This window comes from Mya arenaria, chromosome 13, assembly GCF_026914265.1.
Source record: "Mya arenaria isolate MELC-2E11 chromosome 13, ASM2691426v1".
In the NCBI taxonomy this organism is placed as follows: Eukaryota; Metazoa; Mollusca; class Bivalvia; order Myida; family Myidae; genus Mya; species Mya arenaria.
Genome location: NC_069134.1, coordinates 51147522 through 51170208, shown reverse-complemented (window position 1 = coordinate 51170208; position 22687 = coordinate 51147522). Strand labels below are relative to the sequence as shown.

At 34.2% G+C, this 22687-nt stretch overlaps 1 protein-coding gene across 1 annotated transcript in view; it reads right to left on the bottom strand.

Annotated features, from left to right (window-relative positions):
• Positions 1-388: 388 nt before the first annotated feature.
• LOC128213657 (trifunctional enzyme subunit beta, mitochondrial-like) overlaps positions 389-22687 on the bottom strand; it is a 24006-nt gene continuing 1707 nt past the window's right edge. Inside the window, exons 2-15 of the mRNA XM_052919655.1 lie at positions 21894-21938; positions 21490-21619; positions 20501-20532; positions 19584-19651; positions 18518-18605; positions 17575-17765; positions 16898-16990; positions 16560-16647; positions 16135-16259; positions 13972-14099; positions 12688-12775; positions 9523-9597; positions 1529-1693; positions 389-1069 (exon numbers count right to left, since the gene is read on the bottom strand). Of these exons, the coding sequence (XP_052775615.1) occupies positions 1037-1069; positions 1529-1693; positions 9523-9597; positions 12688-12775; positions 13972-14099; positions 16135-16259; positions 16560-16647; positions 16898-16990; positions 17575-17765; positions 18518-18605; positions 19584-19651; positions 20501-20532; positions 21490-21619; positions 21894-21938 (1349 nt within the window). The 3' untranslated portion in view covers positions 389-1036. The remainder of the gene's footprint in view (positions 1070-1528; positions 1694-9522; positions 9598-12687; positions 12776-13971; positions 14100-16134; positions 16260-16559; positions 16648-16897; positions 16991-17574; positions 17766-18517; positions 18606-19583; positions 19652-20500; positions 20533-21489; positions 21620-21893; positions 21939-22687) is intronic.

Below are 22687 nucleotides of genomic sequence, written 5' to 3'. Positions count from 1 at the left end.
AGTGAAGAACGAAACAACAAGGGCTGTCACAGGACTTAAATGTTAACAACTTTGTTAACGACATCGTTTTAAACTTGAAACGTGAAATATGTTATAATGTGCTGACTTATTTGTATGAATTAGCATAGCTGAAACAGTTGTCTCATAATGTGTAAGAATGTTCATGAAACTTGCAATGTAATGATGGTTTGAAAGTATAAACACTAATAACAACATTAACTTTCAACAAGTTCTGAACAATCAAGTCATTGTTATGTATTCCTTTTACTTGGTCAGATTTTAGTATTTGTTTTAACATGAATACCTCCATAGGATTCATTTTCAAAAACACGGTGACATCTTTACACATGTTTCTTAAATAACATAGGTGCCAATAAAAGGTTCATAGAACATTTTACAATTTTATTGGTCATTTTCAATGAAATGAAGGTAGTACAGATATTTACATACAGTAATATATTTTCATGAATATAAATAAATCTGAAATGAACACAGTCATTTACTCACGCCCCTACATGTATATTTATATATAGCACATATATCTTAAACATTCATTCATCAGCTAAATGATATTTCTATCAAGTTAACAGAATATTAATAACTTGAAAAACTGAATCCTGGACTAAATTAATTAATGACAAGATAATAAAATTGTTTAATTTTTTTTTCTTTATAATTAATATAATAGTGAACATAACAATTTTATTTTCATGTACCGGAGGTACTTATGTAGAATACAGCATTTTTTTTACATAGTAACTCATCATGCACCAATATTTAAAATACAGACCAATGCTCTTGTCAAATTAAACAAGAATTCAACAAGAATCTTCTTATTCTTCATAATATAGCTTAAACAGCAGAAAAACGGCAATAGCATTATGTGGCTCTGTCAAGGCCAACTTCCACTATTTATTATGCACACAGATCTGCTTTTTATGTTGTCATTAATGATAATCACAAGTCAAGTGTCAGTCTAGTTGTTCAGGCATCACAGACATTGCATGGTTAATTATAGTCTTGGTTTCATCCGAAGTTAAGGGTAGCGCTCCACAATCATACCATGGCCCTGTAATAAGAGAAATGCAATAAATTAGTTTGTTTATTCATTTTTTTCACAGCACCAGTGAAAATTCATTAACAACCATCAAAGTAAATAACAATTTGCTTCTTGAATGAGCGTTTTGTACCAGTTTTCTAAACGAAGGGCACACAACAAATATTCTGGCCAAAATTAATATAATTGCTACAGATGTGTGTTATAGTGATCATGTGTGTCAAGTTTCATACTAACATAAATGCCAATTTAGACAATCATGGCAATAACTACAAAAATATGATGATACCTTCAAAACCTTATTAGCTTAATTAACTAAATAACATTACCAGTAGAACTCAAATAATGGAATCAGAGATTAAAGGCTATCTTAAATTTGAAACCTGAATGGTATTGCTATTTAACTGTTACAAATAATATAATCATTAATATTTGCAATTTAATAATGCAAAAGACAGGTTCAAAACATACAATTCCTCCAGCAGCGCAGGCAGCCACCAGGCCGTACTGTCCGTTTTCCTTGATAAGCCTATTGGCTGCAGTGGTGACCAGTCTCACCCCTGTCGCTCCAAATGGATGGCCCAGCGAAAGGGACCCTCCCCACAGATTGAACTTGTCCATGGCTGGTGCTCCCACCTGAAATATGGAACAGTTCATTGTTAATCAGAGACAAAGAAAATACGCTCCCTATAGATTGAACTTGTCCATGGCTGTGTGGTAATACTACCTGAAATATGGAACAGTCCATTGTTAATCAGGGACAATGAAAATACGCTCCCAATAGATTGAACTTGTCCATGGCTTTGTGAAACCTGGAACAGTTCAGAGTTGATCAGTCTATAAAGACCTCATCAATTTTGGGGGGAAAACACCTTAATTCAAATTAAATGTGTCTATAGTCAAGTTGTATTGCCACTTGAATTATAGAACAGTTCATTATTGACCAGACAATACATGTGTCATCTCTGCAGATTGAAATTCTTCATTGTACTCCAACATGCAGTCCCTGAAACAGCTCATTATTGATCAGACAATACATGTGTTGAACTTTTCCTGCTAACCAGGCAGCTAAAAATGCTATGCTATATGATCATTTCCAGTATATCTACTACTGAAACCTTCCCTCCTCTAAAACTGGATTCATCCAAATATGTTCAACATATGTTCAACATTCCCTTTGTTAAGTGCATGTCAGTATCACTGTCCTGGTTTTTGGACAAATATTTGAGTCTATCAGAATAAGCTTGAAGTCCTTTTTCAGTGGTCGGAATTAGCACAAGCCTGCAAGCCCTGCACTATTAAAATAACTTCCGGGCGTTCTCGAATTTTGAATTTTGTATAGTGGGGCTTGTTAAAAAATTTGATGCCAAGCAATTGTATAAGAATTTGGGCTTGTTCATCCAAAAGGCTAATTTTGATGACTGCTTTTTAGATAATGAGAGTCGGTTCTTTTTTGTGCATTACTTTTAATTGACATCATTTATTGCATTATGTTCTTAAAAAACCTTCGTAAGTGCATGCAGTCTGTCAGTGTCCTAATGCTATAAGGACAAATATTGAAAAAGCTTAGGCCATACCAAATAATTATTTTAGTTGTAACATTTACCACACCTTTTTATTTAATTTAGAAAATGCTAAAAAAATTAGGGTGCCTCGAAGCGATTACAACACTTGGCTGTTATTTTGTTGTTTTTAAAACCAGAGTTATGTATCTTGTTATGAATGTGAATACTTTTTGTCCCTGGTAAAAAAGAAAGAAAAGGGTTTCTTGCTTCAAGAATGATCAACCATAGTAAGATAACAGGTTTTTACTTCCATTTCAAGGACTACATTTCGCCCGCTCTCTCCAATTTTTCTCTGTAAAATCTGTTCAACAAACCATTAAATTGGAGCAGCCTACAATGAGTGTTCTTTTTTATGCTGTAAGTGCATTTATGATTAATGATAGAACAAAATGAACTTGTTTCTGTTAGTAGGAGGTGATACTGCCATATTTGGTGGGCAGGGAATGTACAATGTACATGTTAAAATCCAATGAAATCTCAAAATAGCAGTATGAAATTGAACACTCAATGGTCTAGGGATAAAATCTAAAACTCTTGTTATTTAACAGTTGAAAAAGGGGCATAACTCTACATGCTTTAAAGCCAGAGTTATTTCCCTCACCATACATGTGCATATTGTTTTTGGCTTAATGTGCACCAAGTTTCATTTAAATTTTCAAACATGTTTTGAATGAAGGCTGACTTTAAAGTGTTTGCACCATGGACCTGAAAACAATGATGAGATTATGTCTGTCCTTATAAAGTCTCTTCTGGGGCCATGATTGCAAACAGTCTCAGACAAAATCTATACTTAGAAAAGCACTTTTATTATATTACAAATATTCATTTTTACTCCATATAGAAAAGTTCATCATCAATACTCGACAAGAATGAAAGTTACAATGAAATGAAGATTTGCAGTTTTATCACTTGGGTCTATTTGTAATCATGGCCTGGGAGCTTATGATACTTGTGATAATTGTAAAGTAAAATAAATTTTAACATAACCTTTACATTGATCCACAGTAATAAAATTGAACTAATTGGTCACCTCCGAGTTCATTAATTGATTATAGTGTTTTTATTAAGCCAAAAAAATATTTTACAGACAAAAATTGTTTTATGAATAAAGCATATATTTTCAATGAAAATAACCAATCCTAAGTTTCTTGAATATAAGCTTTTTTTGTAATAGTTAAATGACATGAGGTCAATCATACTTATGAAGAATGGAGAGATTGAGTGTAGCTGGAAATGAAGGCTCTCAGTAGATATATTATTGGAAGAAAGTGCTTTAAAAGTACCGGTATGTACTTGCATACCAAGCCTTACATTTATCAGTACATAGACAAAGCAGACATTTGCACTTCTATGCCAGATAACAGACAGTATAGGTTAGAATTCCTGGACAGAGTACAAACGTACTTGGAAATAAGGCATAAATGGAATGAATAGTTCTCTTACACTCAAAGTACACCGAGTATGAAGACATCCTCTGACACATTGAAGTACATACTTTCTTACAATGCACCTTTCTAAAGTTCATCAAGAGGATGCAGTTGTACTAGAGTACATTTGCTTAGGGGTTAATACTACAATCAAAATGACATTTATTACAGCAGATTTTTCTAGAAAGAATAATTGAGAATAATATCTTTACAAAGACAGAGTTCAGTCATTTATGTATTGTCCGAGGTCAAAGCTACATATGTACAAGGAAGTCGAACTAGTATTGATTGAAGGAAAACAAACACCGGTTGAATGAAAAACAGACATTTATTAAAATGCCATAAATGTTAATAAGTTACTAATAAGGTATTTTAGAAAAGTTTTCCGAAAAAAACAAAAACATATCTGGGTAGACAAAGTCATATATATGTGAACTGAAATTTGATTGGGTCTAGACTTTTTGTTAGGCCATCGAAATTTTGATTATATTCTAATCTTAACACATCCTTTTTCTTTTTAAATTATGGGTTTTTACCATATATTAACCAGAATATGTTAAAATTGTCATTTTCTGGTATCTATTTAGCTTAACTCCTGGTTAAGTATAGTCTCATGCAATACGCCAGCCAAAATACATACGCATAATTGATTTTGATAAATGAAAAATGTGGTAATGTCTTACTGTGAAATCATTTATATCTGTGGGACATTAATTTTCTTGGATTTCGTGGGTTGGCTTATCCATGAATTCAAGATCCCAACAAAAAAAACAAAAAACTTTAATTCTGAAATTAAACGTTCTATGTACAAGGGTATACTAGTAAATGAATTTGCAGTTTCTATTGTTATTCACTATTTTTCAAAATGACAATCCACGAAATTAAGTACCCACAAAATTGCCCTTTTTTAAAAACCATGAAATTTCAAGCCAACAAATATAAATGATTTCACAGTATGATAATATTAGACCAGTAACAGAAAATAGCATTGTGGTAATATTAAACAATTTAAAACAGAAAAACTTCAGCCTGTGTTGTGAAAAGGATTCTTTGCTCTACTGGCTACATAAATACATTGAAGCAAACAATTATTGTAGATTTTGCAATCAATCAATATTGTATTGTAAATCATCTATACCGCAACAGATAAACAAGAGGGCCATGATGGCCCTAAATCGCTCACCTGAGTAAAAGAGTTTAACCTTTGTTATTAATATAGCTTATTTCTCAAAGAATATTGAACAAGAGCTGTCAAAGTATGTGACAAATGCCCCCCAATGTGACATTGATCTATGAACAAGTACATAAAAAGTTGATCTTGCCTTTATGACAGCCAACACTCTTTATGTCCTCATATTCAGCATTCCATTGTGAATAAACACTTATATGTATCTTTCACCTTAGAGGTAGGGACATGGGTCTTGCACACGACACGTTGTCTTGGTATGTTGAAAACATATGGCAAGTCATTTTAAAATCTGTCCATATAAGAGAAAGTCACAGCGCGGACACGACAGCCTATATTTTTTTACTTCAGGTTGCCATGGCAACCAGAGTTCTGCATGGAATTAATTTTTTTGAACAATGTTGAAAAAGCACCAACCAAGGATCATTCCTATGAAGTTTCATCAAAATTGTCCAAGTGGTTTAGGAGAAGAAGATGATTGTAACCAATTGTTAACACTTTTCCTTTAGGTTGCCAAGTCAACCAGAGTTCTACATGGAATTAATTTCTTTGAACAATTTTGAAAAAGCACCAACCAAGGATCATTCCTATGAAATTTCATCAAAATTGTCAAAGCGGTTTAGGAGAAGAAGATGATTATAACCAATTGTTGACATTTTCCTTTAGATTGCCATGGCAACCGGGCCAAACAAAATTATGTGAACAAATTTAAGAGAGGTCCATGCAAGGACACTTCAAACCAAATTTGCTGAAGATCTATCAAGGGGTTCATGCGAAGAAAATGTTAAGTTTTTTTTACTAATTTTAGCTCTGGTGGCCCTTGAAAGGGGCCAAACAAAATTATTTGAAAAGACCTGACAGAGGGCCATGCTAGGATGCTTCAGACTTGAAGATCCATCAAGCAGTTAATAAGATCAAGTTACTTAAAGGTTTTTCTATTTTTTGCTCTGGTGACCCCTAAAAGGGGCCAAACAAAACCATTTGAACAAAGTTGAGAGAGGACCATGTAAGGATGCTACATATCAAGTATGGAATCATTCTGACCTTTACTTTCAGAGGAAAAGATGTTTAAGTGACAAGACAATGTAAAAACAAATGACCCCTGAGCAAGGCCAATTTGACCCGGGGACAATAATTTGAATACCTTTGGTGTAGGTCCACTAGGTAACACTATATACCAAATATGAAAGCTCTAGGTCTTATATTTTGGAGAAGAGGATTTTTAAAGTTTTATTATATAAGACAATATAAAAATATTGAAAACCTAAGCCTATGAACACGGGGCGTGGCCAATTTTGACCCCAGGGCTAAAGTTTGAACAATCTTAATAGTGGTCCGAAAAACAATGCTTCATACCAAATATCTAAGGCCTTAGCCTTTTGGTTTCGGAGAAGAAGATTTTATAAGTTTTCATCATATACATATATAAGGAAACCCATGACCGCCCGGGTGGGGCCATTTTTTGACCACAGGGCCAAAGATTGAACGATATTGGTACAAGTCAACTAGATGATATATCATGCCAAATATCTAAGCTCTTGTCACTACTTGATTTTACGTGTGTATCTATATATGTATATTTGTTATTAATTGTTGTATGTGGCCCATATTGAAAATTGGTATGTGTACTAAATATGTTATATATATAAATCCAGTTTAAATTAAGACGTTACTTGTCTTTGTGAGTTCAGAGAAGATTTTTTAAGTTTTCACTATAATACATATAGAGAAAACCCATCAGCCCCGGGGTGTGGCCAATTTTGACCCCAGGGCCATAATTTGAACAAACTTTGTAGAGGTCCACTAGACGATGAATCATGCCAAATATCTAAGCTCTAGTCCAAGTAAGTTCAGAGGAGATTTTTGATTTTTTTTAATATAAACATATCGAAAAAACCCATGACCACCCAGGGGCGGGGCCAATTTTGACCCCAGGGCCATAATTTGAACAAACTTTGTAGAGGTCCACTAGACGATGAATCATGCCAAATATCTAAGCTCTAGTCCAAGTAAGTTCAGAGGAGATTTTTGATTTTTTTTAATATAAACATATCGAAAAAACCCATGACCACCCAGGGGCGGGGCCAATTTTGACCCCGGGGCCATAATTTGAACAATTTTTGTAGAGGTCCACTAGACAATGAATCATGCCAAATATCTAAGCTCTAGTCCAAGTAAGTTAAGAGGAGAAGATTTTTGAAGTTTTAACTATAATCATATCAAGTATACCCATGACGCCCCGGGGCGGAGCCAATTTTGACCCCAAGGCCATAATTTGAACAATCTTTGTAGAGGTCCACTTGACGACGAATCATGCCAAATATCTAAGCTCTAGTCCAAGTAAGTTCAAAGGAGAAGATTTTTGAAGTTTTCACTATAAACATATAGAGAATACCCTAACCCACCGGGGCGGGGCCAATTTTGACCCCAAGGCCATAATTTGAACAATCTTTGTAGAGGTCCACTAGACGATGAATCATGCCAAATATCTAAGCTCTAGTCCAAGTAAGTTAAGAGGAGAAGATTTTTGAAGTTCTAACTATAAACATATCAAGTATACCCATGACCCACCGGGGCGGGGCCAATTTTGACCTCAAGGCCATTATTTGAACAATCTTTGTAGAGGTCCACTAGACGATGAATCATGCCAAATATCTAAGCTCTAGTCCAAGTAAGTTCAAAGGAGAAGATTTTTGAAGTTTTCACTACAAACATATAGAGAAAACCCATGACCCCCCGGGGCGGGGCCAATTTGGACCCCAAGGCCATAATTTGAACAATCTTTGTAAAGGTCCACTAGACGATGAATCATGCCAAATATCTAAGCTCTAGTCAAAGTAAGTTCAGAGGAGAAGATTTTTGAAGTTTTAACTATAAACATATAGAGCATACCCATGACCCCCCGGGGCGGGGCCAATTTTGACCCCAGGGCCATAATTTGAACAAACTTTGTACAGGTCCACTAGACGATGAATCATGACAAATATCTAAGCTCTAGGCCAAGTAAGTTCAGAGGAGAAGATTTTTTTTTAAGTTTTCACTATAAACATATAGAGGAAACCCATGACCCCCGGGGCGGGGCCAATTTTGACCCAAGGGCCATAATTTAAACAATCTTGGTAGAGGACCATTTGGTGATCCTACCTACCATATATCAACAGCCTAAGCCTTGTGGTTTGGGAAAAGAAGATTTTTAAAGTTTTTCCTTTCCATTGCCATGGCAACCAGAGTTCTACATGGAATTCAATTCTTTGAACAATTTTCAAAGGGGACCAACCAAGGAACATTCCTGTGAAGTTTGGATGAAATTGGCTAAGTGGTTTATGAGGAGATGTCGTTTAAAGTAAAAGTTTACGGACGGACGGACGCCGGACAAATTGTGATCACAAAAGCTCACCTTGTCACTATGTGACAGGTGAGCTAAAAATATACACAGTAGTTTTACTTGTGAGTCAGATGAACCCAGATAAAGCATTTCTATAGCCCTAGATTGGTTGGAATATATAACACCCTTAAATATGACACAGTAAAATCATGTGTCTATCTTACAAACAATCTCAATGTTTAATTATATCAACAATGAAGTGTAACTGAAGATTTTCAGTTTCAACTGTTTAATCTAATGGAAAGTCTCCATGAACTCTATTACTATATATACCTGTCAACCCAAACTCAAGATATTGAAGTTCACTGTTGTTCTATTTTAAGTATTTTTACTTTCCATTTTGATCAAGGGGCTTAAATGTATATAAAAGCTCAACAAATACGGTAATAATGTCAGAGATTCTCAGATATGGGCCTTTGGTGTATATAAATATATGCCTTCTGTGTTTGGTAACATGAATACAAAAGTTTCATGTAAATATTTTGAACTGCATTTGTATTCTTGAGAAGATTTATGTTTTTGCACTACAATAATGACAAAAACACCTGCCTGGCCCCAGTTTTTGCCAAAAAATCTTAACAATTACAAGCTTAAGTCTCTCATTATAATTAGCCAAATTACAAAATAAAACCATGTTAAACATGATTAGCATCAAGGGTTTTCCCTCAGCATTCTAAAAAAATTATATTACACAATATATGACAAGATAAAAATAGTGATCTTAGTTTGATCTTGTTATAAGGAACTAAAACTTTCTGTTAAATCAAGGCCAGAGAATGGATTAAAGTTCTTTTCTGATATGAGGTCAGAGCTAAAACATTGACTTATATTTTTTCAAAACCAGACAAGCTGGGTAAGGTACATGTGTAGCAGATATCAGAAAGATGAAACTTTTTAATTACCTTAGATGATTTTCCAAGGAAGTTCTTTGCAAAAACATCTGAGTCGAGAGCCGTCAAATTTGCGAGAATCTGACCCTGAAAGTAAAAAAATGTAATTTCATCCCCATAGTTCATTTGAATTTTTCTTCGACATTCTACTGAACACATTTTTCTCAAGATTTCAAAAATCATGTACTTTAAATAAAAGATAAATGCAAACTTTTTAATGCCAACAAGTCAATTTTGCTTAAAAAATAAATCTGCATAATTTTGCTGAATATTTGTTCATGTTCATTGACAATTATAATCATTATCAACAATAATAACTCACAAGGTCTTTACAGAGTAACACTTAGTCCTAATCCTAAAAGCTGGTTGTCTCATGGATCTTATTCTTAAATGAACAAAATATGTGTACATGTGACGTGAGATACTGTGCAACATCTGAAATACTTACTACATCAGCTAAAATATTTACTACAACAGCTAAAATACTACCGGCAACAGCTTTAATGCAAACTGCAAAAGCTAAGAAACTTATAGTAATAGCTGAGAAACTTACTGCAAAAGCTGGGAAACTTACTGCAAAAGCTAGGAAACTTACTGCTAAAGCTAGACAACTCAATGCAAAAGCTGAGAAACTTACTGCAAAAGCTGAGAAACTAACTGCAAAAGTTAGGAAACTTACTGTAAAAGCTGAGAAACTTACTGTAAAAGTTAGGAAACTTATAGTAATAGCTGAGAAACTTACTGTAAAAGTTAGGAAACTTACTGCAAAAGCTGGGAAACTTACTGTAAAAGTTAGGAAACTTACTGTAAAAGCTGAGAAACTTACTGTAAAAGTTAGGAAACTTATAGTAATAGCTGAGAAACTTACTGTAAAAGCTAGGAAACTTACTGCAAAAGCTGGGAAACTTACTGTAAAAGTTAGGAAACTTACTGTAATAGCTGAGAAACTTACTGTAAAAGTTAGGAAACTTACTGCAAAAGCTGGGAAACTTACTGTAAAAGTTAGGAAACTTACTGCAAAAGCTGGGAAACTTACTGTAAAAGTTAGGAAACTTACTGCAAAAGCTGGGAAACTTACTGTAAAAGTTAGGAAACTTACTGCAAAAGCTGGGAAACTTACTGTAAAAGTTAGGAAGCTTACTGTAAAAGCTGAGAAACTTACTGTAAAAGTTAGGAAACTTATAGTAATAGCTGAGAAACTTACTGCAAAAGCTAGGAAACTTACTGCAAAAGCTAGGAAACTTACTGTAAAAGTTAGGAAACTTATAGTAATAGCTGAGAAACTTACTGCAAAAGCTGGGAAACTTACTGTAAAAGTTAGGAAACTTACTGCAAAAGCTGGGAAACTTACTGTAAAAGTTAGGAAACTTACTGCAAAAGCTGGGAAACTTACTGTAAAAGTTAGGAAGCTTACTTCAAAGCTGAGAAACTTACTGTAAAAGTTAGGAAACTTATAGTAATAGCTGAGAAACTTACTGCAAAAGCTAGGAAACTTACTGCAAAAGCTAGGAAACTTACTGTAAAAGTTAGGAAACTTATAGTAATAGCTGAGAAACTTACTGCAAAAGCTAGGAAACTAACTGCAAAAGCTGGGAAACTTACTGCAAAAGCCGGGAAACTTACTATAAAAGCTAGGAATTTTACTGCAAAAGCTAGGAAACTTACTGCAAAAGCTAGGAAACTTACTGTAAAAGTTAGGAAACTTATAGTAATAGCTGAGAAACTTACTGCAAAAGCTAGGAAACTTACTGTAAAAGTTAGGAAACTTATAGTAATAGCTGAGAAACTTACTGCAAAAGTTAGGAAACTTACTGCAAAAGCTGGGAAACTTACTGCAAAAGCTAGGAAACTTACTGCAAAAGCTAGGAAACTTACTGTAAAAGCTGAGAAACTTACTGTAAAAGTTAGGAAACTTATAGTAATAGCTGAGAAACTTACTGCAAAAGCTAGGAAACTTACTGCAAAAGCTAGGAAACTTACTGCAAAAGCTAGGAAACTTACTGCAAAAGCTAGGAAACTTACTGCAAAAGTTAGGAAACTTACTGTAATAGCTGAGAAACTTACTGTAAAAGTTAGGAAACTTACTGTAATAGCTGAGAAACTTACTGTAAAAGTTAGGAAACTTACTGCAAAAGCTGGGAAACTTACTGTAAAAGCTAGGAAACCTACTGTAATAGCTGAGAAACTTACTGTAAAAGTTAGGAAACTTACTGCAAAAGCTGGGAAACTTACTGCAAAAGTTAGGAAACTTACTGTAAAAGCTGAGAAACTTACTGTAAAAGTTAGGAAACTTACTGTAATAGCTGAGAAACTTACTGTAAAAGTTAGGAAACTTACTGCAAAAGCTGGGAAACTTACTGTAAAAGTTAGGAAACTTACTGTAAAAGCTGAGAAACTTACTGTAAAAGTTAGGAAACTTATAGTAATAGCTGAGAAACTTACTGCAAAAGCTAGGAAACTTACTGCAAAAGCTAGGAAACTTACTGTAAAAGTTAGGAAACTTATAGTAATAGCTGAGAAACTTACTGCAAAAGCTAGGAAACTTACTGCAAAAGCTAGGAAACTTACTGTAAAAGTTAGGAAACTTATAGTAATAGCTGAGAAACTTACTGCAAAAGTTAGGAAACTTACTGCAAAAGCTGGGAAACTTACTGCAAAAGCTAGGAAACTTACTGCAAAAGCTAGGAAACTTACTGTAAAAGCTGAGAAACTTACTGTAAAAGTTAGGAAACTTATAGTAATAGCTGAGAAACTTACTGCAAAAGCTAGGAAACTTACTGCAAAAGCTAGGAAACTTACTGTAAAAGCTAGGAAACTTACTGCAAAAGCTAGGAAACTTACTGCAAAAGCTAGGAAACTTACTGTAAAAGCTGAGAAACTTACTGTAAAAGTTAGGAAACTTACTGCAAAAGCTGGGAAACTTAATGCAAAAGCTAGGAAACTTACTGCTAAAGCTAGACAACTCACTGCAAAAGCTGAGAAACTAACTGCAAAAGCTAGGAAACTTACTGCAAGACCTGACAAATTTACAGCAAAAGCTAGGATACTTACTGCAAGACCTGACAAATTTACAGCAAAAGCTAGGATACTTACTGCAAGACCTGACAAATTTATAGCAAAAGCTAGGATACTTACTGCAAGACCTGACAAATTTACAGCAAAAGCTAGGATACTTACTGCAAATGCTTCATGGTATTCAAAGACATCAATGTCTGACATGCTGAGGCCAGACTTGTCCAAAACCTTCGGAGTAGCATAAGCTGGGCTGCAAAACAGTAATAACCATATAAAAGATAAAAAGAAATCAAGCACGCAAAATTAAGCTTCATTTTTCTAAGAATGCAAACTAATGGCAAAAATAAATTAGAATATTCAGTAATTCTTTCGATCGAATATTCGAAAACTTGATTACCCAAATTAATCTTTTAGAAGTTGTAGTAAACTATTATTATTCACTATAGTAATAGCCAGGGCCTTTTAACCATTCTTTGCAAATGGTACCTGCGGGTACATTGTTCTTCATTATTTTCCTCTAATTAATTTCTGAAATTCACCATTTTGAGAAAGAAATCCCCACAAAAAGCAATGGATTTTGAACAAACGAAAATAAAAATTAAATAATTTCATTTCTTGGTTAAATGACGTTATGCACCAACAGGGGATTGTTTTTATTCTTAGGATGATGAACAATACCTGAGGCCTCGTGCTGGGCATGACATTTACTAAATAGAACTATGGAAAACCAAAACCAACTTTGTAACTAGTAAAATTATAGAATGAAAACAAACATTGATTTTGACTCATCTCTTGTACAACAATTCAAGAATATATATCTTAAAACACTATACATAACAGTTTCATTTAAAAGCTTGAACGTTATATCAGAACATGGCAAACATTTAATGGCACATTTCTAGAACATATTAATGTCATCATGGCGATTTGAGCAATATTGCAAAGCTTATTTAGCAGCCATGAAAACACTTTGGTGTGAAGCCTGGTGCCTTAAATCCTAAATTGGCATGGTCATTTAAATGTACAGAAAATAATTGAAACTTGTTTGATGTCACTTGTAATACCCAGTTACTGTAAAATTATGAGGACTGTTTTATAGTTTAGACTATGGGTCCCTCACTGACTTTTGATGAGCGTGCAGTATACTGTCATCACATTCACGCCTTTGGCATTAGGGGCCATAGAACCTTTACCACAACACTGATGCAGGCAGAAGGTTAATTATTTTGTTGATTCAACAAAAAACAACAACAAATATTCAAATTCTGACTTGAATATCAAACATGAGATGGAATACTCATATAAATTCAAATGTTTGTTTGCATTCCCTAAAGGTATCAATTGAGGAGCAGTTAATACTGTGACTATTCAGTGGTTCAAAAACTTGGAACACTAACACATTTTTCAAGCAGTAGTTAATATGAATGAATCTATAAGACTACTTACCCAAGCAGCAGCTGATCCTGGGGGTCCTGGGAAACATAGACAAAATCACGCAGGTACGCCTTTGGCTTGAGACCAAGAGAGAGGGCCTTCTCTTCCGACATGATCAGACAGGCAGATGCACCGTCAGTCTGTGTAGAAAGGATGAATTTTATTTAAAAGCAAATTAAACTGGTACTCATTACATCACATGTATGTTAAAAGATACTGACTACCATATTAACACTACCCTAGGATAAGTTTTGTTTTAACTTTTTAGTAATAAAAGAAGTAAATTAAGTTAAGATAGAAAAGTTTGTGGCTTAAGTGGGAGTCAATGATCAATACTATATCTTTTTTTCATCTGCAGTCAGAGGCGCTACCGGCTGAGCATCGGAAGATTGGATTGGATTGCATTGTTTAACCCATTTCATTCGGGATACACCTGTTGGTGTAGTTACCCTTTACATGCGGGATACATCAAAAGGTGTAGTTTTTGACGTACTGAACTTTCACTTTATTTACTTTCGTTTTGACTGTATTGTTTCCGGTTTATACGTTTTCCGGAATGACCGGATGTTATGCGCAGATAGATGCGCAGAAAATTTGAATGAAGAAATAATTTTAAAACTCAAAAATCGAGTTAAATTTAAGCTTTTTATTGCGATTTTGATGCAAATTTTGGTTGAAATGGATAGGACTTTCGACCACAGTGACGATAGTGATATTGGGATGGTTATAATGACGAAGTTTATGTGAATTTGTTTGATACAAACAGAAGACATATTAAAACATCGATAGAAATCACAAACTATGACATTTGCATTATTTGGTGGAGTTTTTATGACGATCTTGAGGAGTTCTAGAATGATTGAATGACAAAGAGGATCACCCCAAGGTTTCCAAGTGGGAATACAAAGAATGGTGGTCCTAAAGAACAATATGACCCAAGAAAGCCAGGATATTGCATTACTGTCATTTATCAATAAAACTGTTATGGGGGCAAGACTTCTGGACCTTACTGGTCGAGGATTCAAACTGCTATGCCAACTAACATCGCGATGAACATCCACCCGCCCGATTTGCTCCGAAGTGGACATGGGATGATATAAACTGTTATAACCTTTTATAGATTGAAAATATATGCATAATTCTTTCTGCATTTTAAAGACAGATTAATTTAGAAACTTTCATACATTGGATTATGTGACATTTGAAAAAAAATTATGTGTGATTTTTTTGCTTTCAATTTGTGCATATTTATTTTTTGGTGTTTTTTTTTTCATCATCACCTGGTTAACTTGCAAAAAATAATTTATTTAAAATCATTTGCTAATAAAACTTACATAAACATGTGCATATTTTTATTTCCTTTCCAAATATGTAATCTTTATTGGGTCTTGTACCAATAATAAAGAAGTTATTAGTGTTTATACAACACAATGGTCATAAAAAGGCAGATGGCTTATCAGTTATTGGAAAATGCCCAGATATTCAAGGTATCATATCTAACTGGGTCTCAGAATGAAATGGGTTAATTTTAGTATTTGTAAAATCTTTGCAACATTTCATTTTCATGTTGTGCAAAGCTTAACTGAGTACAGGAGATATGAGACGATGATCAGCAGTAGAACCATCATTAGGTACAGAAATATTCATGTATTGGAGAATGGATTCTTTCTTTTATTGGGTTTATGCAGTAAGATAGATCAGCTGCAAAAACAGCAAAATAGTGGTTGGGCGTTCATACTGCATAAAGGCAAGGAAAATAAGAATCAATCCTAATTTACTCTTTTCAGTACAGTATATTTTGAGATTAAAAAAAAATCATGTTTAACATATTATGTATAACCAAGGTCTTCCTTGCAAAACTTCGCCTACAGAGATCCTGAAAGGTAGACAGGTTGAAGCAAAAAAAGCCAAAAATCATATGTGCATGCAAACATACGGCAATGGAATCTTATATATTTGTGACATTCTTTTAAAAAAAATAACATTTGCTTTTAGTTTGTAATTCATTTCAATATCATTACGCTTTTGCAAGAACCCCCACAAGTAACATCAAAACTTAATATGTTCAAGGAATGATCAATTAAAGCTGTAACTGTTACAAATAACTTGGTATGTTTTGCCAAAATCACAATTGTTCAAAATACTGTATTATGTCTATGAACAGGTTGTACTTACAAGGAAGGATGCATTAGCAGCTGTGATTGTTCCGAAAGGCTTGATGAACGCTGCTTTTAGTTTGGACATCTGTTCCATTGAAGATGGTCTGATTCCATTGTCCTTGGTAATGTATTCTGCTACCTCTGGGTGAGTGGAAAATGTACAATTTAAATCTATGAGGGATGTTAAATATGTAAACTTCCCACAAAATGTTAACATAGATGCCTACATAAAGTAATTCATTTTTGAGCAGAAATTTTGATTTCAATATTTTAGAACGTTTGAATACATATTACAACTCGTAGCATGTGAATATCCTGGATTTTTTTTTAATTATGGCCAGAGGTAACAAAAAATCAAACAATGGCACTAACCCTCGGGCTATACCTTAATTTTCTCCTAAAAAACCCTCCAAGGAATCTAAAATAATTAATCAGGCTTACTGGGTACTTTATATGGCAGAAGGTCAGTCAGCAGACCAGCTGCTGTGGCATCGGCAGCAAACTGGTGTGACCTTATGGCGAATTCATCCTGCAAACATGTAACAATGTATGCAACATTGTTAAGCAAAAACTAACATTCATTTAGGACATCAGCCCTTCCATGTTGAGAACTTTTTAGTCTTTGAATTTGCATAATTTTTTTATAAAGTGTTCCTGCACTATCTAAATTCATCAAAATGTTATTTATTTACATACCCTTCTTCTTTTGCTTTTACATTAGCTCTTACTGATCAAACTTTTAACCATCCATGTCCCCTCATCCACAAGGAGTAACATACCTGTGCCTGTCTAGAGATTCCAAAAGCTGTACACAGTCTGTCTGCTGAATGACCCATTGTCTCTCCAGTAGAGAACTCAGCAACTGCTGGCAGCTGGAATACAAGTTTTGAGTTTGTATTTTACATATCCCTGGACTATAACTAACAACCAAATACTTTGGGTGTATATCATTATACGCATGTGTTATGGTTCTGCAAAAATGATCTGAAAATGGATCCTCAGTAAGAGCACCACAAGTGTATGCACCTACTTGCCTCTTCCAGTCTAAAAGGGGTAATTTCTCAATAATTACCAGAGTTTTGGGCCTTGCTTCACTCGCATATTTACCCTGATTATCTGAAACTTTATTTTTTCTTGTGGCAAAGGTTTTTGTACATCAAAAATGCAAATGCCAACACCAACACTATCTCAATACTATGTACCTTGCCTTAGATTGTTTGAAACGAAACGTATGTCATACTGAACGAAAAACTTTCAGTCTTTTGCTATAACAGCATGCATAAAAATCACCATTCTAGCCAAAAAAAACAAAAATATGTCACTCGTTAAAAATGTCCAGAAATTACAAGGATCCAATGATTTCTGAGAAGTTTTCCTTTCTATGTGTCTTCAAAATTAGACTGATCTTTTAGTATGCCAGTATAAGGCTTAGTCATTGCTTGGTCACTGTATGTACCTCAGGTGACCAAGCGGCTGGAGAAAGAGCCCTCTTCAGCAGGGCAAACTTCTTGGCAGGGGTCTTTGCCTTGGTCGAGTCAAGCATGATCTTACGCATCATACGGCTGTGGCGTATGGGGACGTCAGACATAAACTCCACCCCTCCAGCTATAACTGCATCACACTGCCCTGCCGCTATCAAACCAACTCCTGAAAATATGAATTCATTCATTTAGGATTTTTTATCAACTTCTTTCACCAGTCGAAAAAGCAATTACTACAATGTGTCAAGGTTTTTCGGCGAAGGTTTTCAGCTGATCCATTGGACAATATGAAACAGTATACTATTCATTATACACAAAATGTAGTTCTCTTGTTTGATTGACACCTGGTGAATAGTCATTTCCTAGCCACAAGAGTAATTACATCTTTTGATGACTTAGATTCCAAAACTGCAAAATGAATACCACCAATAATCAAAACATGTTATTACAGTATTTACTATGTATGCAGCACAATTCAAGTTCCTGTTGTAATAGCAGCATAATTCATGTACTTGTTGTTATAGCAGCATAATTAAGGTACCTGTTGTCATAGCAGCACAGTTCAAATAGCTGTTGTTATAGCAGCCCAATTCCCGTACCTGTTGTTATAGCAGCATAATTCACGTACCTGTTGTTATAGCAGCATAATTCACGTACCTGTTGTTATAGCAGCATAATTCACGTACCTGTTGTTATAGCAGCATAATTCCCGTACCTGTTGTTATAGCAGCATAATTCACGTACCTGTTGTTATAGCAGCATAATTCCCGTACCTGTTGTTATAGCAGCATAATTCACGTACCTGTTGTTATAGCAGCATAATTCACGTACCTGTTGTTATAGCAGCATAATTCACGTACCTGTTGTTATAGCAGCATAATTCACGTACCTGTTGTTATAGCAGCATAATTCACGTACCTGTTGTTATAGCCTGGTTTGAGGAGATACAGGCCTGAGTTACTGTGTGGGCTGGTGTCTTGTCAGAGAACCCTGCACTTAACATTGCCTACAAAATACATGTTTTGTGTTAATATATACAGTCAATATAGACCTTTTTAAAACAAACAAGAGCTGTCACAGCGACAGGGCGCTCAACTATTCCAATGCTTGTTAGTTTAAGGATCATATAGTTTTAGTAAAACATGCATGGATCACTGTAAAATTATATTAAATGCTGAACCCTTACCAGAAATTCTAAGTTCAATAAAATAGGGGCAAAGATTATTTTATGCAAGATAGAGTTATCTTTCTTGTTTGAATAAGAAGGTTTGGTGAATGTAGCCTGTGTTTAAAATTTCAATGCAATACATGATGTATTTGCAAAGAACAATTTTAATTATTTTAAGGCTATTTTCTTCATAAAAACCAGATCTGGTGTCTTTTTTAGAAAAGCCAAGAAAATGTCAAAAGGTAATTTGTTCAAAATTAACACAAGTCTACAAGCCCTGCACTGGCAAAATGCTGTCCAAGTTTGTTAAAATTTTGAATTTTACATAGAAGGACAGGTCAAACATTTGATGCCAAGCAAAAGTATAAGAATTCAGACTTGTTCATCCAAAAGTCTAATTTCGATGACTAGCCTGTGCTCAAATGGGACTTGAATCCATGACCTGTTGGGTGAAAGGCGGACAACAGTCTTTAGGAGAAAGAAAATCTCTGGGTTTTCCCTAGGATTTTTTAGCTGAGGGGTCCAATGACCCCAATGTTTAACAAATCCATGGTCTTTGATAACTATATGGGGTCCCAATACTTAGTTTTCACCTTAATGAAACATGGGAGAAAATTAAAAAATAGTGTGATTCATTACATGAATGCCATTTTCACAATACATAACATAGAAGGAATATTTTCCAAAACACTGAACTCAGTTTTATGTCCATGAATGAAAGATCATTTTGTAAGACGCAGGGATGCACAGTCCCTAGCTTTAAGAGCAGGGGCCTTCAGTTTACTGTGTCAGGGGAAAACTCTGCAAGATCCTTACCTCTCTGGCAATGTTGCTGGTCTTCACCTCCTGGATCACAGTCCCGTACACAACATAGTCTATCAGGTCTGTGGACAAAAATCATAAAATAAGCCCTTACTCTGTCCACAAAAAAAATCCTGGTCACAGTACCAAAAATGTCTGTGCATGCATGGAGTTAATAAACCAATATATTGAGCCAGGTTCCTTAACAAAACTCATTTTCTTTTTAGCAATATGTCATATGTTAACACGATGTGTGGTGGATAACTGTCACAAGTTATCTGACACCAATTGTATTGCATCAAACTATGTTTTATTATATGCTTTCTAGTCGTTCAAACAGTGGAAATATAAATTTGGTATTTTTCACTGTTTTGAAATTCAAGCCCATTGTCTTGTCCAAATCAAATATCAGCCTGTACAGGGCTGGGACACAATTTCAAAGATGTCATTTCCAAAATAATGTTATGTTTACATACAGTTCGGCACGGTCCTTTCAGAATGCAATTAAATTTCATTAAAAATCCTTTTTATGCATATAATAAAAAGAAAACTTGTTTGTTTCAGTGTAAGATCAAAATATATGTTTGCCTCATGGACACCAAAATTGAGTATTACACTTGTGCATGCTACACTCTTGAATATTACTTTCAGTGCTTACTCGGTGAAATATATGATGATCTTACACTGAAACAAACAATTATCCTTCATATATCTTTGATATAGTATACATAACTTGTATTTAGATATGTGTATTAAGACAATAATACTGACACCTATCAGTCAACTGTCTTTGTTTATTACAATAATTATTTAATGGTACATGTAGTCATTTAATTGAAACTTTTAATGTCTTTTATGTTTTCTGTTTTATAACATTAAATCTACAACCAATTAGTTGATAATAATAACTATCACAAACAAACCCTCCTTACCTTTGTCAACTCCTGTTCTCTTCAATAACCCACTAAAAGAAAAACATATTTCACATAATTAACTATTACAGTAGCAAAATGATATTTCTTGAAGAAGTTTTATTCTAAAGAAGAAATATTATTAACAAAATTATGTTACAACTTAAAATCACCAAATCTTTGTTACTGCATATTTATATTCCTTAAATTTCAAAGCATATGTCTGCCCAGAATGCACAATCTCCAGAACCAGATGCCGATAGAATCAAGCGACTGGCCCAAAGGGCTTATCATAGTTTGGGCAAAGTACTGTATAAAAAAGTCAACTGTAATGGGCTTTCAGATTAACATTCAGGGAAATTAATTTCTTTATTCCACAGCTCTTTAAAAATAATTTTTGCGCAGACTCAATCTTCCTGTTATAGCACAAATTTCCAATAAATGTCCATTAAGATTTTTTTTATGAATATTTGTTTTATCTTAATTCAGTATAATGATATATTTACTATCATAATTGTAGAATAACAAAATTGATTAAAGTTTTGATAGACCAAATCAAAGTTAATGAATGAAATAAGATAACAACCATTACATGTGATTAATCAATCATTATATGGAACAATGTTGAAGAGGAGGGGAGGGGGGGGGGGGGGTTACAATTGACTGGTGCATAATGCTTTCATCATAAATGACACAACGCCATTGGACCACATTTTTCCATATTGGGTCACTAAATTATACCGCATATATATTCCAATTCTGATGAATAAATAAAACACTAGCCATAAATTGATCAATGTAAACAGGTTTTAAACGTGATATTTACTTTAAGGGTCAATAGGTGCCCAGATGGGATATTAAAGGCGCTGATAACCATAAATGGGTTTGAGCTTTGCTCTCACCGAATATGGTTTTCTTTGCCCCATATTTCTCATATAAACCAAATATAATATATTAATGATTTATTAATTTAATTTATTTTTTAATAAGTTTCTAGACTGTTGACTTACACAAGAGACTTTGTAGCCAGATTGTGAGGCATGAGATTCTTGTAATCTGTGCCTGACTGCAGAAACGGTGTCCGGACACCCTCAACAAGAACAACATTGCGAATATTTGGCTTGGCTAGCGTCTTCTTACCTAAAAACATGTATACAAGTAAAAGACATATAACACATGTTAAAACACGTTGAACCTGCATAACGAGTTGAAAATATGATACATGTATCATGTATGATCAATATTAAATAAATTTTTAGAAAATACTTAAAACAAATGCAATTTTAAAGATTTTTTAATGCATGTTTAAATAATTTGATTGGGATTAGTTACTGCAAAACACGTTTAACTAGGTACATGTTCAATATACAGGAAGGACAGCCCTCCTCAATTTGACTAAAGACTGATATCTTACTCTTGGTTGATTGTGCAGCGGTAGATGCCAGGGTCCTCACACCAACTGTAAATAAAGTGAGTATATTCACTAAACAAAACTTAATGGGAATATTCAAAAACAAACTTTTTATTATGATGAATTTATATCATACATATGATACATATAATCATAAGGTTCTTATCATAAGTTGATAATGTTAATAATAATCCATATCAGGAAATGCCCCAATCCCACAATGCATGTATATGGATTTTTATATTTGCACAGCCAAGTTTCCGCAGTGAATTTGTAACAAGAGGGAAAAAGAAGAGTAACTCCGAAATGGTTGAAAATGTCTTTTCTGACAAATCCCATCGAAAAATATTAAAAGGTAATAATATTGGAGTAATTGAAATTATTTTTTTAACTACAGTCCAAACTCGCTATGTTGATGTCGGATATCTCGACTTTCCGGTTATGTCGACTGTTTTCTCCAGTCCCGAATTTATTTCTTCTTATTCTATATAAAATAAATCTGCTTGTGTCAATTGTTCTATCTCTATTTTTTTGCTATGTCAACCTCCTATTTCAGTCCCATTGATCGAATTTCACACGTTTTACTTGTCCCTTATGTCGATCTGTAGACCTAGTTGTAGGTGCGAAAGTTGTTTTTAAGGTTTTTGGCATGTCGCTAAAAAACAGTGCGTGTCAAAATAACAAACTGATATAATTGTAGATTAATTGGTTAGTGTGAATAATTAAAGTTGTCTGTTTATGTGTTTGATTAAAGACATTTATTGATCAAGCTATACATTGAAATGCACAATTTAAAT